This window comes from Sardina pilchardus, chromosome 10, assembly GCF_963854185.1.
Source record: "Sardina pilchardus chromosome 10, fSarPil1.1, whole genome shotgun sequence".
NCBI lineage: Eukaryota > Metazoa > Chordata > Actinopteri > Clupeiformes > Clupeidae > Sardina > Sardina pilchardus.
The window spans coordinates 14394393-14414392 of record NC_085003.1 but is presented as its reverse complement, the minus strand read 5'-3'; the positions used below and the strand labels follow the sequence as shown (position 1 = coordinate 14414392).

Genomic DNA, 20000 nt, shown 5'->3' with positions numbered 1-20000 from the left:
GGCACACACAGAGAGGTGATGGAGAGCAGCTTGGAGCATGTGGGAGAACTCCCCTGTCTGTGGCCTGGGGGGGGGCTCACCTCACCTGCTCTGGGACGACAGGCGTCAATGCACCCCATAGCGCTCAGCCACCAGTCAGATGCCATTCAAAAGCATGGCAGGGGCAGATTTGTCTATGGATGAGCAGTTCTCTGATGGCCCACTATGCTTTTGCGTTTGTATTGTTTTGTCTGCAGTGCAGTCGTTGTTGGTGTATGATGCAATGTAGAGTTAACACACTGTTGCATACGCATGCAGTCACTCTGAACACTTAAGAACAACAGGAATAATTCATATTCAACTCTGAATATATGAAACATTTGTAAATGGGATGGTAATGTCTGTATGCGGTGCATGCTGGAGTGGGGTGATGAATCTTTGTGAGTGTATGTGTGGGTGTATATGGGGGGTATGCTGGGGTTGGGGGGGATATGTGTGTGTGTTTATGTAGCGTATGTTGGGATGGGGTGGAGAATATTTGTGTGTGTGTGTGTGTGTGTGTATGAGTGTGTGGGTGTGTATGGGGGTTTGCTGGGGTTGGCTGGGGGAGGGGATTTGTGAATTTGTGTGTGTATGTGTATGTGCTTAATGTATGGGGTGGTGAATGTGTGTGTGAGTGAATGAGTGTGTGTGTGAGCTGGTGGGTGTGCATATGGTGTGTGCTGGGGACTGGGGTGGGGTATTGTATGTGTGTGTGAGCACGTGTCTGTGTGAGGGATTGGTTTGGGTGGGAGTGTCTATTGGATAATTATACCAGGAGCTGGTCCCATAGGAATGGTGCCCTTGCTGTCATTAAATTGTAATTCCAGATCTGGACCATCGGAGCACAATCTACATTAGTCCCAGGAGACGCCTAGAACACCTGCCCCCACCCTCCCATTTACACACACACACACACACACACACACACACACACGCTCTCTCTTCCTCTCTGTCTCTACCTTTCTTTCTCTCTTAACCAAACCCAACCGATATCTCATGTATATCAGGGTACATCCACATTTGGAGCAAAGCAACATTATCAGCTAAAGCTCTGCTCCGCTGTGCACTACTTCGTATCCCACGATGCATCGGCCACACAGCTGCCTCTGCTCAGCGCCACTACTGAGGGGGTCAGAGCGTCATGCGGTCAATTGGCGTGACCAGCGTGGTTGGTTGGCTGTGCAAAAACACGTCTCGCCTGGCTGGTGGCCGGATTAAGTGCTGCGTCTGATTACAGAGGGGTGACAGGGAACAGTCTGGCTGGGCCATCGGTGTGTGTGTGTGTGTGTGTGTGTGTGTGTGTGTGTGTGTGTGTGTGTGTGTGTGTGTGTGTGTGTGTGTGTGTGTGTGTGTGTGTGTCTGCTGTCACGGCCTCTGCTACTCGGCTGGTGTGTGTGGTGTTTCTCACAAATCTACCAACCTTAAATCTATCCAATGAGTAGGCTATTGGGAAGGTGAGAGAGCAAATGATGCTCCACTGAAGGGGGATCTCACATGAATTGTAAATGGGGTTTAGCTACAGAATTAGACTAGCGGACCGTCACTTCCACAAGGGAATGGATTGTAATTGATGCAGCGACATTGGGGACATTTACATATGTAAATACATGCAAGAACACACACACACACACACACACACATTCATGCTCACACATTCATGCTCACACATTCAGAGAAAACTGCACTACTCCCAAGGACATTCAGCAGTTTCTCAAAAGGTGTGAAGGGGTATTGATCATTCATTTATTTAAATGAAACTCAACAGTAGTAATTTGTCTTTTCTCCCCTGGTTGTTGTTGTCACCTGGAGCCGGATCAATAGTACTAGTGCGTTATAGCTGATGAGAGAAGATATCGACCCAGGCACTTCCTGTGCAGACGAGTGGAGATAGGGAGAAGAAGGTGGTGTTCACCTGGAAGACTTCAGCACAACCAAACATACGTGCTGTCAGTCAAAAGACCAAAACAAACTACATTTATATGCATATACACTCATATGTATTTGCAGTGTCTAGTTATCGTTAGATATATGTAGCAACAACCATCAATTTTACAATTGATGTAACACAACAGAGTATATTTGGTTAATTAACAAACCAAAACGCTTTGAAAAACAATGTTAAATGCATATGAACAATGAAAAACATTGTTTGTGTGTGTGTGTGTGTGTGTGTGTGTGTGTGTGTGTGTGTGTGTGTGTGTGTGTGTGTGTGTGTGTGTGTGTGTGTGTGTGTGTGTGTGTGTGTGTGTGTGTGTGTGTGTGTGTGTGTGTGTGTGTGTGTGTGTGTGTGTGTGTGTGTGTGTGCTGCAGCACGTGTAAAAGAGGCCGAGAGAGAGAACTGTGTGAGATGTCGTACTGCTCTAGCTACAGTATAAGCAGAGCTTGGTGCCCAGGGGACTGGACCATTGATTTGCTAATGAGACTGAGAGGGAGTAGGAAGAGAAGAGGAAGGAGAGCACAAAGAGGAAGTAGGAAGAGAAGAGGGAGGGGAGCACAAAGAGGAAGTAGGAAGTAGAAAGAGAAGAGGGAGGAGAGCACAAAGAGGAAGTAGGAAGTAGAAAGAGAAGAGGGAGGAGAGCACAAAGAGGAAGTAGGAAGAGAAGAAGGAGGAGAGCACAAAGAGGAAGTAGGAAGAGAAGAGGGAGGAGAGCACAAAGAGGAAACAGGAAGTAGGAAGAGAAGAGGGAGGATAGCACAAAGAGGAAATAGGAAGTAGGAAGAGAAGAGGGAGGAGAGCAGAAACAGGAAGTAGGAAGGGAAAAGGGAGGAGAGCACAAACAGGACTCATCAGCAGAGGTGACAACACCACACTTATGATAGGATAATGGCAGTAGCCGATGGACTGTAAACAGTGTAGCGCCTTTCACTTAGGCTTGGTGTCTAGACATCACATGGTGAAACAGCTATTTTTTCATGGCAAAGCGGGTTCATGGTTGGTCACTCATTTGTCCGTAAATCTCCCATGTGTGAGCGTGCTTTGCTGCGTCTGTGTCGGTTCCTTGTGAAGTGAGATCACGCCGTATCGTGTAACGTGCAAAGCCACGCTGTCTGCCGTGTGATGTAAGAATCTGCCCGTTCCTGTGTGACCTGAGAAACTGTGCTGTTTCCTGTGTGCATTATGGTTGCCATGTCTGTCTTTTACATCTCTCTGCATTTACCGATGCAGTGATATGGTGTGGTGTGGTGTCACCTATGAACTCAAGGTACAGAACAAAAGAAGGATTTTCATAATAAATTATATATATATATATATATATATATATATATATATATATATTAATGATTTGATCAATCAATACCAAGAACAATGATGAGGCATCGGGTGACTGAGCTGGTTTGCATTCTTTTTATATATAAAATGATAGTTTGAGCATTTATACAGTAGAACACTTTCTGACATTAACAAACCTCTTCATTTGACACAATATCAATAACTTGTGCTGTTCAATAATACACATTTTTTTTCAAGCTGAGGCAATAATAAACCAGGAATGTATCATTTAGATCAAATTAAATATCTGTGCAGATCTGAATACAGACATAAAGAAAGATGTACAATCACAGCACAGCGATCTCAGTCAGACTGAAATCAATTGTGAAGATTTTGGTGATTCTATGGTTCCACATTCTCCACAGAGGAGCAATACATGTACAAAAAAACATTATCCGATTTTCCAACATCAAGAGTCAAGTTACCCCCCCCCCCCTACCCAAACCCGCCCAACACACACCCCCCACCACCTGTCAAGAGAAAAAAATGCCCACAGTCATGGCTCAGAGTTCCCCACTGGGACAACGCAACACGATCTCCCTGGATATCAAGCAGCACAAGTTGTAGACCCCAGAATATTTTTTTTTTCTTTTTTAAATCACATGACTTCAAAACAATTACTGTGACTTCCATTACCATGTTACACAACAATAGAGACCAGCAACCATAATTATAGATTTATTGCATCTCGTATGAAAAATAAGCTTCCCAAACAAGCAAAGATTTGCCAACCACCGCAGACATACATCGATGGGAAACTGGTGTCATGCTCAGAGAGGTCTCCGTGACAGATAGTTAGATGTAAACCCAGAAAAATTCCAAATGGCAAAAGTCCAACACTGTTACATTCGTTTAAAAAGAAATAAAACAATAACGTAATCCCAGAGGACGCCTGTCTGAGATTTTGGCAAGAGACTCTTGAAACGTTTTTAGTTTTTCTCTTTCTAGGGAGACACGCTTTTTCTCATAACGCTAGTCAGACCTCCAACTGAAGACACAACAAACAGAACTGCACTTCATGCCCACAAGACTCGATCCATGGCAAAAAAGAATGGCCTTAGTTAGGATAACAAGAAGCACAACGATCACCAGCCCCACATCACGACAGTCTCACACAAACAGTAAATATGCATGTAAAAACACAACTTTTACAAATCAGATATTTCTCTTTTTCAATGATTTGTTGTCTATAGAATATTCATCAGTGCATTAAAAGTATCTTTAAAAACAGTGTTACAGATGAAAGTACTGATGACTCAGACGCACAGTACAGATGACACACTTATGGCACTCATTACAGGAAGGACTCTCTGACACAGACCTCTTAGAGAAGCCCATCTTAACGTCTAAACACTAGATATGTGGAAGTGGTTGCCAAATCTGACAGGTAATCCCATGAGAATTCAGCTTGTTGGGAGTAAGATCATGATTTCGATCATGATCACTGATCTTGGTGTGACAGTGGGATTTTTTTTTTGTCTTCAAGTGCAAAACACAGCATACAAAGGATCTACTATCTGGGACAGATGAAGACGGCTTTCTGAAATGAGTGCGTGTCACTAAGTCTTCTCAAACTACAGTACTAGATGGCTAAAAGGCCCAGTGAAGACCATCACGGTAAAATTTATTTTGTTGTTTCTATCTAGAGGAAAACTACAGTACATGGATGGAATGAGAAATGTGTCACAATTCAAACAAGTTTGCACCAAAAAAGTTAAAATATAACTTTACATTTAGGACCTTTTTGTTCATAGTACATATTATATCTTAAATTGAGATATACAGTATAACAGGTTTAATATGTAATTTTGATTTGCGCAAACCACAATAGATTTTCTCTGTTAAATAGATTTTCTATTAAAGAACACTCATTTTGTTTAAACTATATGCATTATGGAAATGCCTTGCTGTGGCTCCTCTCTCTCTTTATCTCCATGGAGCACAACGCGTCTCAACCAGAATATACAAAGTCCAGCCCAGGACTCTTCCCCTCCCTCTTATCACTCTCTCCCTCTCTCCCTCTCTTTCTTTCTTTCTCTCTCTCTTTTTCTCTTTCCATTAGGAGAGGTGTATCAACTCTGATATTGGCTATTATCCATTGTCAAAGTAAAATCCATAAACGAAACAAAAACGTCTCTATATCTCTAAGTTTATATCACTTCTGATTGTAAAGAGTGTTGCATTTCTGTGCAGGACTATATTTCTGTTTGCTTGCAAGGAATGTTTTATAGCACTTCTATGAGTTATTTACACTATCAGTAATCTGTAAAGTTTGTGTCTGGTATACTTTTCTGTTCTTTATATGTTGTTTATATTTGCTATTGTTTATTACTTAATTACATTTTCATATATATATATATCTAGATATGTTTTATATCTATTTTAGGCCTACAATCTCTCTCTCTCTCTCTCTCTCTCTCTCTCTCTCTCCCTCTCTGAGCGGTTCATCTAGGGCATATGTATACGCATGTCTAATACTGTGTGTTGTTGTGTGTGACTGCCCGCTGTGTGTCCCCTGCATGTGTACTTGTGCTCTAGGAGTAGTCCTGCTGCTGGCCGGTGCCGTAGGCCTGCGGAGCTCCCTCCTGGATGTACTCCTCAGTCTTGTCCCAGCTCTGGGCCCAGCCGGCGTTGACCTGCGTGGTGGTACCGTAGCTCTTAGCCGCGCCGCCCGCCGCTGCCAAGCCCTGCGCGGGCATGTGGGACAGTGTGATGTCGCCCGTCTCCTCGGCCAGCTCGTCCTCGTCGATGAAGCCGCACTTCTCCTCGCTGGTCTCCTCGGGGTCGGCCCACGGCTGCTTCTCGCCGGACGCGAAGATCCCGTAGAAGATGACGCCGCCGTAGTGCACCAGGGACGCGATCAGGAAGACGTACTGCCACTCCTCGCGGGTCTAGAGAGGGACGGGGGACGAGCATGCACACCAGAAATTAGCACAAAGCTATTAGCTACCTCCAGGCACATACTGTAGTGCGGTGCAAAGCAGGCAGCTCACTGCTCTGGGTTAGTGTGTGATTCACCTCACTGTGTGTGTGCTGTGTGTGTTCACTAATTCGGTTAAATTGGGTTAAATGCAGAGAAACGAATTTCCCTCATGGGATCAAAAAAGTATATTCTTATTCAAAGGTAAAAATCTCACACCTGTTAATGTATTAACAACAAGCAAAACAAGCGCGAATGTGTGTGTTGTGCATTCACCTTGTAAATTGAGCATAGTGATTATATACAAATGAATATCATAGTCAAATGAACAAGTTGCATAAATGACTTTTTAGGCAGTGATTGTGGTGACAGGTGAGTGAGACAGTGTGAGACCGAGATAGTGTGAGACAGACACTCTTCAGACAGGTGAAACAGAAGAGGAATGTGAAGGAGAACATCACGCACCTTATTTTTGGTCATGGCACCCACGATGAGGGGGCAAACCATGCCTGAGAGTGTGCCCACACCATTCGAGATGCCCATGAGGATACTGGCATACCTGGGCGCAATGTCTAGGTGGTTCACGTTAAACCCTAAAGGATGAGGACAGGTATACCGTTGGGTTACATTACCTGAAGGCCTTTGAGTGGTAAGTGGAGGTCAGGGTAAAATGATTACACCTGGACATACATAAACTGGTAATTCAATACAATTTTAGTTGAATTGTGCCATATGCAGTCTTCACTATTCACTTCTAGTTTCCTTCAAGTCTCCATCATCTCATGCAAGGTTTTTTCCCCACCTCTGTCCAATTTACCCAGCATGCTCCACTTTCTCTTACCTGATATGGCAAAACCGCTGAAGCCAACAGCCAGCACCAGAAAGGAGATGGCCACAGGCTTACTGTGGGACCAGCCCACCACAAGCAGTAGAGTAGCCTCCATTCCAAAGCCTGCAGAGACAGGGGGGTAGAGAAGATGTCATCTGTGACCTATAACCTGTAATGCGGAGCTTTCTCAACAGCTGAGTACTGGTTAGGCCGCTCTTGTGTGACCTACAACCTGTAATGTGAAGCTTTCTCAACAGCTGAGTGCTGGTTAGGCCGCTCTTGTGGGCCATTTTCATTCATCTGTACTCTGACTTCCTCTCACCTCCACAGTTCATGATCTTCCTGACGTTTGTGGTGGACATGATGTTCTTGGCGCGCAGGAAGTCAGCCAGCTGTCCTCCGATCGGCACGATGATGGTCATCACCAGGTGAGGCAAAGCCGAGATCATACCCACCTGAACACAGGGAGGAAGAGAGAGACAGAGGTGAGGTTTTACTGTATACAGTAACAGTACAGACTAAGAAAGGAGAGCCAAAAATGGACTTCACTGTAAACCCAGGGGACAAGATTATCTGACTGTGTTTTGTAATTATTATCCACAAAATCTGAGTCTGACCAAACATAACAATCATGGTTTTTATGACAACTTGCTCCCAGCACTGCACAGGGATGGGAAAGATCCCAAGGAGAAAACAGTATAATAGCAATGTACTAATAGACCTCTGAAGTTCGCCTACGAAAAAGCCACCATCTTTGACCAAATAAGGAGATCCAGTATCTTGAGATTTTTTCCATGGGAAAATAACATGGGGATTTTGACATAGGGACAAAGAAATGGGAAATGCAGACGTTTTGCGCTACAAAATGTTGTCCTCTGCCTTCAAATACTGTGATCTTCGGTAGGTGAAGATGGCACACTTTGATCTTTGCTACCCCAGAGCTAACTTATAATGCAATTTGCCATAGGCATTTAGCTTCAATTTACACCCGAAACTCCTTTATGGGCAAAGATGGCAGCTTTGGATCTTATTTGTAGGTGAACTTCAGAGGTCTATGGTTGGCAAATGACCAGAGCCTTCTCTTTCAGTACTGGACACATACTCCCTGATACTTCACAGAAGAGAAAACATACAGGTGCATTTAACTGAAGATCAGGAGGTTTCTAAGGATGGAAATGTTTGGTACAGTATGTCTACCTATACATTTACATTTTAAGTACTCAGACTTAAAAGGGGCATATGGGTTTCATTTGGCCCCTTTACACGGGTGTGTTACTGTAATCAAGCACCATGCCGTCTGCATTCATAATCTAGCTGCTTGATTTTATTCACCTGTGTAAAGGGACCTGATGAAACCCATGAAGATAATAGCAAAAGAGGAAGATGGTGTGTACACCAACAGTTACTGTAGGTGTAATCTGTGGAAATCTCAGTCAGTGGTTTATATCAAATCATGATGTGACAACATGCTGTACATCTTCCTAAATGATGCCATTTTCAAACCTGAGGGCATATAAAGTCAAGTGCGAGCAGAATATGTGCAGCAGGAAGATAAACAATGCTAATTAGTCTCTGCACACGCTGGTGGTATGGGTTAGAATTCATAGCACTTGTAGGCTAATTCTAGGGAATTGTCTGTGTTTGCTTGCCCACAATACAACCTTTATTGTTCACATAATTATTCCATCCAATAACCCACCACCTCTCTATGGGCTTTATATATATATGCCATTTGTTTTCTGCTAATTGGGGTTATTTGGCACTTGCTGTACGTGTTTCCGGTCGTTTCTTTGTTTGTAAAATACACACCATGTCAGCCTTCCTGAAGAGCACCTCCAGGGCTCCATTTCTGTCTTGGCAACGTCCATCTACAGACAGTCTATGCTCATTAACTATAGCCTACATGTTTCTAAAACAGATCAGTCTTTGATCACATCTGGCTGAATCATGTTTGATGTCGTTGTAAACCCCAGCACAACCACTCATGTTGACCATATTTCATTCTATTACTGTGGTACGAATTGCATTGTGCCTCACAACGCTGCTTTAGCTGTTCTACACGGCCCTCGCAGGGCCGCTTAGCTGTTCTTACGGCCCTCGCAGGGCTGACTGCTTAAATACCGGTACTGCGCATCGCAAGCATCTATTCGTTCGATCCTCCTCTGTGAAAGAAAAAAGTCAGAATGGGACCGATTGTTTGATATGTTAAATATTAATGCATAATTTAATACCGTCTTACTGAAGTGTTAACTTGAAATGGTTCCGACATTAGATAAAGCACTAAGACTTTTTCATGCACCATGATCGTAAAGTGTTACTTTCCACTGTTAGCCTCCCTTGAACCATGCTACTTCTCCATGTCTGACTCCTGGTTACACAGGATTACAGGCCTAACTTGTGCTACAGCTCCGGCCCCGCGAGTAATCAGCTCACTCCTGTCCCTTTCTGACCCGTCTATCTATCTCTGAGCCTGTGGCCTCGGCTCGGCTACTCCCAATCAATCATGTGTCTGAAACATAGCAATCATGCCCCTCCAATTCATTTCACCGACCGTCCTCGCCGTCGTAGTGGCCAACAATCAATAACAGTGTCAGGATTTATTTTTGCAGCCCTCTGCTCCTGACCAATCCTTATCAAACGTCCAAAGAAGTAGACACAGTCTGATATAGTAGTGTTAAACGAAGGCCATGACACAGTCGCAGCAGTCATTGATGCCATTGATTCAATCAGGACGGGTGTTAGCAGATTGCCTTACACAGCCATGTTTGGTGTAACACATCCTCAAGATTAACACAAACATTGCGATGGATGACAGATATAGGGTTGTCAATTGAGCTATCAGTGATCTGCCAGTCCATGGACATCCAACAATAAAATTAGCACATTAGTAACCTACAGTGTTGATTGTATGCATTGATGATGCATAATTGATGCAAATATATATTTTTTCAGTTAAATATATATTTACTATTTACCAATATTGTTGTGTGGCAATAAAATACTGTATATGTATCTATTTGTCTATCTATCTATCTATATATCTATCTATCTATCTATCTCAGGAACACCTGTTCCTTTAAATCAGCTGTACTGCCAAGCAGTTGTGTTGTGCCCACTGAAGCTAAGTGGATCTCGATCAAGACTGCCATAGCCAATAACAACTGAATACTAAGGCAGAAGCCACTGAGGTTAACTCAAGCAAAAGGCCACAGAGAGACATCTCACCTTGCTGATCTCGAAGCCGAACACCTCCTCGAAGTAGGCCGGCTGGCTGATGAGCAGCAGATAGAAGGTCCAGCTGCGGCAGAAGTTGGCCACGATGATTGCATAGACGGGCATGGAGGTGAAGAACTTCCTCCAGGGGGTCTTGAATTTCTACAGACGAATAACAAAAGGTTTGATGCTGAGTGATATCACATTCATTCGTAATGCATTCATATTCCTTATACTCTTCACCCATCCATTCTGATCCAATACACTTTCAAATTCCTCCTGATCCACTGGCTATCTGATCTGTGTGTGTATGTGCTCAAATAACTGTTTACAGTTACACAGTCCTGGTTCTAAAGGCTAAATAGGAAACAATATGTTGGTTTGATCTGACCTCAGAACAATCCCAGCTAATCAACAGGTTGCTTCAGGATAGGAGATAAAAAATGAAGGGTATCATTTGATTGGCCATCGACAAAAATCAAAAAGGTTTCAACCCAGTTTATACAGACTGTATCTTTAAGCCACTGGCTGTTTTACATCAACCCACACCACCCACATATTCTTCTGATTATAAAATCTAGTGAAGTTATTAGACCAAGATGGCATGAATCATATAAGTAAATGTCTATGTCTCCTTCTGTACTTGGATACACTTGGATAGTCCACCGACAGACTATCTACAGATGCAGAGATTATGAACAAACTATCTATTGTCACTCTGTAATCTAAAATGGATGGTTCAGATTAGAGTGATGTTCAGTAATTGTTCAACAACAATTTCACATACCGACGATGAATCTCAACAGATGATCTGTTAAATCTCTATGGGTGAACTATCCAAGTGAAGTGTTACCAAAAGATACTTTGGAAACCTTGTGTTTGTTCAAATTGTGCTATATAAATAAAGTGGATTGGATTGGATTGGATAAAACGGAGGTGCAATCTCACATCAGCCGGCCCCATTAGCATGGCGCTCTCGCCGATGCTCTCCTCGATGTAGGTCCGCTCCTCAGCTGTGATAGTGGGGTGGTCAGCAGGGCTCTCATATGACACCAGGATCCAGAACATGTACCACACAATGCCAAAACTGCCTGCAGGAGTAAGACACACACACACACACACACACACACACACACACACACACACACACACACACACATACACACACACACACACACACACACACACACACACACACACACACACACACACACACACACACACACACGGAATGGTTTACATCTCAGGAAAAAGGCCTCCAAGATAACTTACTGTAAAATGCGAGAAGCTTCAGAGAGAACTTGTTCAACACAATGCATTATTTTTATAAAGGTTTAGAAAGATTATCAGAGCAGCTGAATTTGTAACAGGGCTCAAGCTGAAGTAGAGCTACTGTGCCTGAGAGACTACAAGCAGGCGAGCTGTAAAATGTCTTATATTCTTCTCTCTGTGAACTTAATTCCCTGATTCGAGAATCAATGTTATCTGGATGAACCCAGACAAACCTGAGAGCAAATTTGAATTCGCTTTGCATGTCTGTCTGGAAAGGTTCCCATCAATACCCGTTTCCGAACTTGCCGTTTTATGACTTCCAAGGACATAACTGACAGTGAAATTAAACTTAAATTGGTGCAATAAACTTTTACCAAATCATTTGAGAAGTGCAACAAACACATATATCTTGTAAATTGAGGTTTTAAATGCAGCTGTTCACTCAATTCCAAAGAAATAACATGTTCCTGTTTTTTGGTGATTCCATACCAGACTGATTTGCAGAGCAAATTCAAATTTGCCAACAGAATAGTCCGGGCTCACAAAGGCCAATCCCAGTCAATTGCAGTTTTGTAACTATGTAAAAATGTCACTTTGGACAAAAGTATCCCCTAACAACCACATATATCAACATAAAAAAACATAAATGGATCCAATAACCACAAAGCCAAATACTCCAATGTTTAGCATATTTCAACCAGACACAACACGTTACAGCACAGCAGGTACACTTAAAGGAACACTTAACCGTTTTTTTTGTATTAAACTACGTTATTCCCTTAACTAAGACAAGTTGATCCATACCATATTGTGTGGCAGAACAACACTTGGTAGCACTTAGACTCGGTGCAGTAATATCATCACTCTTGCACAAAGTAGCGCCGTGCGCCAGAGCCAATCAGTGCATGCATTAAAACGTGAGAGGTATGTATCAACTCGTCTTAGTTAAGGGAATGACGTAGTTTAGTATGAAAAAACGGTAAAGTGTTCCTTGAAGACATATATTCTCATCCATATTCTATGAGAACACAACCTAACTTCAGTAGTCTTGCAATAGCAGATCTATGTAGAAATGGAAATGTAGTTGGAAAGCATTTTCAAAGATCTCAAATTATAGTACAATTACTGCCCAACGCCTCAGATCAGCTCTCAACACCAACTTCTATCATGAACTGCTAGTAAGTGTGAACTGTCTAACAAACATTTTTGACTGTGACAAATCTCACTGCCATCCAAAGATAAAATGCAGAGTGGCACAAGAATCACTGCTTGGACCTCTGCTCTTCTCTTTGTGCATGCTACCCCCAGATTCAGCCATAAGAAAGCATCTATTTCCACGGCTAAACAGATGACAACACCTATAGCATTTAAACATGCCTCTTAAGTCAGATGGAAAAATACAACTCCTGACTTAGAGACATAAAGGTTTGGATGACTCAACATCTTGCTCACATGATTTTGGGACCTGAACATGTATTTCATAACCACGCCAGTATTGTTTCAATAATGTCTACACAAATTCGGCACACATACAGTTTGTTAATCATCCATGATCCAGCCCTCATCCATTAATAAGTGCTCGGCTACATGCTATCCAGTTCGTTTAGCATTTACTCACTATAAATGTAGAAGACAGAAGACCAGCCTGAGTACTGCACCAGGATCCCAGCCAGGGGCATGGCTATCACTGCTCCAGCATAGGAACCTGAGGAAGGGCATGGAAGACAAGAGAAACAGAAACGTCTAGGTTAATTTTTTTTTCCTGAGTTGTCTGGAAATACATAATATTTGTGCTTAAGGCAATGGATGCACATATCGTTAAAATGTGTTGCAAGCTATAACCACTGTTTTCATTGTCTGTTTGGACATCTATGTCTTTACATACCACAGAAAGAGGTGGTTGCCAGTCGACTCCTCTCCATAGGTGGGGCCCACTTACTCCAGATCCCATGACATGCGGGGTAAGTCACACCCTGAAACCCGTGCATCATTAGAACACGGTTACCATGGCGCAATCAGACCAAGCCGCCATCAATTCACAGGAGAGAACACTAATTCGGTTAAGTCAGGAGCGCTCAACACCGGAGATATGTGCCATTTACACGGCTGGTCCTCAGACGAAAATTGCATGTTATCACAAAACCAAACTAGTAATCTCCAGAGTCTGCTGTGGGCCAGGGACTAATGGGACTCCCTGATTCAGGGAAATTCAAGCCGGCTGTCTGCTCAGCTACCTAAACAGTAATGTTCCCATTAAATCTTCATTAGTCACTAATTGGCACACAATCAGCCTTTGATAGGACCAAATAGCTGGGGCTTGCCGGGGAGCAGGACTGAACAGCTAATGTTTAATTTGCAGCGTTAAGACGATATTCATGGAGACTGAGCTGCCCTGTTTCCTCCCTTAACATCAGTCTCTTCCTCACATGAGCCCTGAAACTAGCTGGAACAGAACACATGGTGCGTTCAAAACAACAAAGGAATGAATGTCCTTGTCCTTCATGTGCTCCTTCCCTCTCTGTCTACCATTCTCTGTCCTCCCTTCCTGTTGTTTGGGCTTGCTTGAACACTGCAAGAGGTTGATATAACCTTGCTCTTTCATTTATACCCCTTTACCACCCCCTCTCTCCCCCTCTCTCCTATATCAGTGCTTAGTGCCTTGGTGTGATGCATTTCCTGTACTTTGTGACTGCTAACTGCAGATCTGAATGTGTGTCTGTGGCAGTAATGATCTTGTGGCTGATGCTTTTCCATTGTAATTAGAATTCATATTCTGACGCATTAACATTCAACAGGGGCTAACCATGAAATATTTAACATATCTTCTTTTGAAGTGGCTTCATCCCGCCCAAGCACAGTCTACAATAGCCTACTCAGAACACAACGGCAATGATTAGGGTAGCCTGTACAAAATAAAAACAAATAAATAGGCTCTCAAATAATAATAATAATATCTCAAGTCGCTAATTTGCAGAATTACAGATATAACATTCTAAACATAACACATATAGGCCTAGTAATAGCATACATCTTGAAACTAACCAGACTGCAGTGAAGAATATATTAATCTTTCAGTTTACCTCCACCAATCCCTGGAGTATTCTCACGAAGATGACGCACCCATAGTGCACACGAGCCGCAGATGGAATGAACATATTTAGTGTTGACGTGAGAAAAATAGCGGCCCCAAAGACTCTGTGAATAAAGTCAGAGGAAATTAGATTAAAGTGTAGGGTACAATATTAAACCAAGTAGACTATATATCGATCAATTTTCATTCACTAAATTATTAGAATGGTTTCAATGTTAAATGTTCGCTATATAACTAAAGCCATGTTGTCCACTGGAAATTGTGGACTAGCCTACAGAAATAGGACTGTTTTGCTTCTGTTGTGTATTTCATTCATATTTGTCGTAGGGTTAAGCGAGCCAGCTCAGTGAGAAAGATATTCAGAGACCTGCCGTGAAACCGAATTTTAAACAGGCAAAATCTCAAGGGGAATCATTAACGTGAGCTGGGTTTGGTTTTAAAGGCTAGACGATGACACCGGGATAGGTCTATTTTTTCTATCATCACTATTATCACTATAAACAGCAGCCTATACGGCCACTCAAATGTTCACATTTACTTGGGTAATTGGCTGCTTGCCTTTAAAAGCCTGGAATCATGGACGCCAACACGGACACAAAATAATTTAAGAAAAAAATAAATCAATAAATAATTAAAAAAAATAATAACAAGCTAAAATAAAATTAAATAAATAAATAAATAAAAATATATAGGCTACAATAAGCAAAGAACAGCCCATAAAAGCGGTTCAAGATAGGCTGTAGGCCTACCAAATTACCCCCTCTCTAAGATTAGACACGCTTGTCCCACGGGACCTCATTAACACGTGGAGACAAGCTCCACGCCCTCTCTGGTGCGACCAGCTATCGCTTTCACCGGCATTAGTGTCACGACTCCATCACTCACTGCCAGTCAACCCCAGCGCCAGTGCGCAACAGGAAAATCGGCTAGTCGACCTAGTAGACCCCCAAATAGGTTTCAAACAGCAGGCCTTCTCTCTCTCTCTCTTCATATATTTAGAAGATCTCGTTTGTGTTCACAATATCACAACTGAACCCTGAACCAGTTAAACTATTTGAAATTCGTACTTGGGCAATGGGCCCATACTGCAACAATTGTTACTCGGTCAGAGCGCAGTCACCTGTTGGCCGCCAGACGTGATGAGATGTATCCTCCAGGTATCTGCGTGACGATGTAGCCCCAGAAGAACGAGCCATGGATCATACCCACCGTCTCTGGATCCCAGTTAAATTTAGCTTTCTGTCAGAAACCGGAACGTACCACAATCAATCTTCTGACATTATGATGAAATCAGCACAACGTTGCTTAGTTAGAAGCAGGTCATTTGGGTCTGGTTAAATAGGTCTACAGGCACGAGGTAGTGCATGTTTCAGTCCTCTGAATTAGCCTACCACGTTTTATTTTCCACACGGTTCATTTGGGGTAGACAGGGCCTACAACAAATCTTCCATAAACATAAAATGCAAAACTATCCATGACAAAATTGCATGACTAACGTGTAAAATTATAAGATAAAGTTTATTAGATTAATGGTTTGGGCGGGACAAAGGGGCGGGGCGAATCACGCACCTCAGTGACGATAATCTTGCCATCCCGGTGAATGGTGCTGTTGTTGACCATGCTCACGATTGCCACGCCCAGGTTGCAGCGGATGCCGAAGGAGATGCAGAAGCCAAGGCCGCTCATGATGGCGATAATATAACGGCGGGGAAGCCCGAAGCACGTGCAGTCGCACAGAGGTGCTCTCTTCTCTTTGACCTCCTTGGGTCTACCATCCTCCGTCAGCTCGATAACTTCTCCGGTGTCATGACGCTTCTCCATCACCCTGACAGGTCAAAGGCATGGATTAATTTGATCTCCAGGAATTTAAAGGCATTGATTTATAAGTCTAGGACTACATTTTTCAAATAACTGGAAATGTCAGGTTTCTTGCCGATTCTAGCCCTATTAACAGCTGGTTAAGGCCAGAGGCTATACCTGCGGATGGGATTTAAGTTCTGCTGTTGCTCGGTTTTGAGGTAACAAACAGTTAATTGGACTACTGACGTTGGCAGACGTGAAACTTAACGAACAGTTTGCTCGTACTTGAATTTAGATATTAGGCCTACATGTCTGAACTAGATTGAAAGTAGATTAATTGCATGTATTGCAGGTTCTTTGTCGTGCAATGTTACATTATTGTGAACTATTAAGATTAAGATAAAATATTTTTCAGAAATAAATGCATTTGGGACAGTGCAGTGCATATCTTATTTGGTTGGTCGTTTTTGTCCCTCAACGAATACGTAGCTTAGCCTACACCGCACTGCAGCAACCTATTCATCTTTTACAGTGTATGTCTGATTTATACAATGTATAGCGTTAGTCACATCATTGGAGGTTACACATTTCATTCACTGTAAACACTCAAATAATAAGACATATTTGATTAAAGAATCAAAATATTGTACAGGATCTACAACTGAATACAAATTAATCATCACCGAAATTGTCAAAAGAATAGCGACATTTCGTTTGGCTTAGGCCTGTCTACTCATCGCATCGAAAGGCATAGTGAAATGGAGGCATCATGTCAGGTTGTGAATCACTCTGAAGAAAATCGTGAGCTGTGTCCTCTCCTGCCACTCTGTGTGCTTAACAAATGTGAAAGGCCAATTGTTCAAAAATAAATTCGTTAACGTATGATATTTTGGTTAAAAATGAAATAGAGAAAAAAGAACTTCGTGCATTTCTTAGAGGTTGGCATAGGCTATTTTATGTGTTGGAATAATTACCCCAGTTACAGTGTCGATTGCTTTTATAGCAGTTCATTAAAAACATATCTAAAAAGCTGTCTGAAAGAGTCAACAATGGGTTGGTTGAAACAAATGGAAAATTGTTAGGCTATTTATTCTTGGGAAAAATACATATTTTATTGTGAACAGCTGTTTTACGTGCGTTCATATTCTTTCATTGTCCTGCATTTAGTAAAGGAAGTAAATAATAATATTATTCATGAAGATTCTTCAAAAGCCTATATAGATTACCTCATGTAAAACAGATCAATGTAATGTATCACGAAATATTGTAGTTATTCTTACTCCTCATGTCACGATTCGGTCTCATTCATTAATTATTTACGACGACCACAACCACTACTGGGAAAAAATCCCAAGGGATTCATCTCATCTTTTCTCACCGCATATTCGAACCATTTTCTACCAACGAATTAAGTGAATGTAGCCCACAGTATCTGTCCTGTTTCTGTAAGGGATACGATGGGCTTATTTAGGCTGAACTCTATTTTTCACGCGTGGAATTCTTACAGGGAGATACATTTCCGATCACTATAGGCTAGTTGTGTAGGCTAATTAATTTAACAGTAAGCATATTCACATTTGAAAAATGTTGTTGCCTATATTAAAAATGGAATACCAGTCACACCAAACAGTGTCAAAAGGGAAAAAAATATAGGAATGATTTATACCTCTGGATCTGCCCCAGTGTCTTCCCGGCCAAATTTTTCAGCCCCTCTTTGCCGGGGGCAAAAACTCGCTGTTTCATGGTATCCATATCCAAAGTCGACGCTCCGTTTGGTACTTATAAAGAGAAAACCTGGTTTTGATGAGGAAGATGTCCGAACATATTGCTTGAGTGTGAATAAAATGGCTTGTCTCTTTCTCCGCGGTGGATCGTGTTGCGAGAGTTGTAATCCTTGGAGAGCGAATGAAATGTGCGCAAAAACGCCTGCATGCACAACTGGAGGTAGAGTTTATTTTACAGTCACGAAAAATTCTGTTTTTGCCTTGTGGAATGCTGGTCCTTGCAGATCCATTTTCCGTATGCTAATTGCATGTGGGAGAAAGAACCGAGCAGACTGGAAGACTTCTTTTCACACGCCAGATAGAAAACAGCCGAGGTTAACACACAAAAGGTGAACACCCAAGTGAAATAAGATTTACCATTTCAGGTTTGGATTTGAGCGATAAAAATGTTCCCCGGACTCCTGCGATTTGAGCGCTTTCAGAACCGTGGACAGCGAAAGCGCGCGTCCGCCCAGTTGTTCAGGTGCTACAGCGCTCTCTCTCTTTCTCGGACACGCGCACTCCCACATCGTCGCCACCGGAGATACCAAGTCTGCTTTGCACTGGCTTCTACGAGTGGGAGGGGCACGGCAGAAGATGGTGAGGCATTTAGATATCTATTTAGTCTTCGGGAAATACCAGTGTCCCTGTCTGGAATTGATACCACTGAACCTCTGGTTAGCTCGATCTTGCTATGGTGATCGGGCTACCTGGTCAACCAAGGGTTCCATGGGCGAGTTCCGATGGAAATTAGGTTTCAATACAAGCCAATGTTTCTCGCAGAACCTTTACAATCTTTACAGAACCACCCTCCCGTGTTATGCCACGGTTTAAAACATTCAAATATAACTCATTTGAAACATCGACAATCAAATAAATGTGCTAATCTACCCTGCTGTTAATTTGATTCATTCTCAGACGCTTTTAACACATTGACAAATTAACTCTGCGTCAGATATATGGAACAGAGTGTGACGTGTCGAACGACTGCGGACACAACATGATTGTATCCACACATAAGCCCAGCAGCCATCTATGATCTTTCAGAGGGACCGGACTGGCTCGCCTCAAACGGGACCACATGGTTGGGCTGCACTTTCTCAGGACTCCCCTCCCTCATGAATAAAACATTTTCGCTCCGTGCAAGCTATCAAATAAGTACGCAATTATCTTACGAAATATCACAACAGATTTGCAGACATTTTATTTATGATTCCATGGATACCATACAGCAATGCAATACAGAGAGAGAACATTTCCGCTGTGCGGACAGGCTGTGTGCCAGGATGATATCAAACATTAACGTCTTAACTGTAGAACTTCACTTGGATATGGGTTGTTCTCTGTTACTTATTGTAAATCTCTTGTCTTTAACATACATACATAAAGTGAATACAATACATGTTTAAACCTTTTAAAAATCAGATCAAAAATAAAAAAGCAAAATAATTAAATAACTGCAAATAAATGCCATGAATAATAATACAACATGATAAAGATTGTAAGATAAGGCATTGCAAGGTATTTATAGTCTCTCACAGGTCAAAGCATATAATTCAAATAGCAAACACACCATGTCAGCATCAACAGTTGCTTGGCCAAGTTTCCCCTAATATTAGGAACTATCAAAAAAAAGTCATTGTACTCAGTACTGCAGCAGAGAATATGTCCTTCATCTTATATTTTCTAAGCTTCAATACCATAACACTAATTCACTAATGCGCACAGTAATCCCATACCAGGTAGCTCCAATATACAGCTGTAATGCCATCGTAAAAATTCAAGATTCAAGTGGCAAAGGGTAGTGATTCAAAAATCAT

The 20000-nt window shown here is 42.3% G+C and overlaps 2 protein-coding genes across 2 annotated transcripts in view; both read right to left on the bottom strand.

Annotated features, from left to right (window-relative positions):
• Nucleotides 1–3758: 3758 nt before the first annotated feature.
• slc17a6a (solute carrier family 17 member 6a) lies at nt 3759–18641 on the bottom strand. The gene is made up of 12 exons (XM_062547047.1): nt 18084–18641; nt 16187–16442; nt 15738–15856; nt 14607–14721; nt 13412–13499; nt 13145–13231; nt 11203–11345; nt 10267–10416; nt 7364–7496; nt 7054–7164; nt 6678–6805; nt 3759–6183 (listed from the first exon to the last, which is right to left on the bottom strand). The coding sequence occupies exons 1-12, from the start codon at nt 18167–18169 to the stop codon at nt 5827–5829; spliced, it is 1773 nt and encodes a 590-aa protein (XP_062403031.1). The 5' UTR covers nt 18170–18641; the 3' UTR covers nt 3759–5826.
• Nucleotides 18642–19361: 720 nt separating this feature from the next.
• Nucleotides 19362–20000, bottom strand: part of ano5a (anoctamin 5a) — a 38095-nt gene continuing 37456 nt past the window's right edge. The window contains exon 22 of the mRNA XM_062546838.1: nt 19362–20000. This exon is cut by the window's right edge and continues 2541 nt beyond it. The gene's annotated coding sequence lies outside the window, so the exon portion shown is untranslated.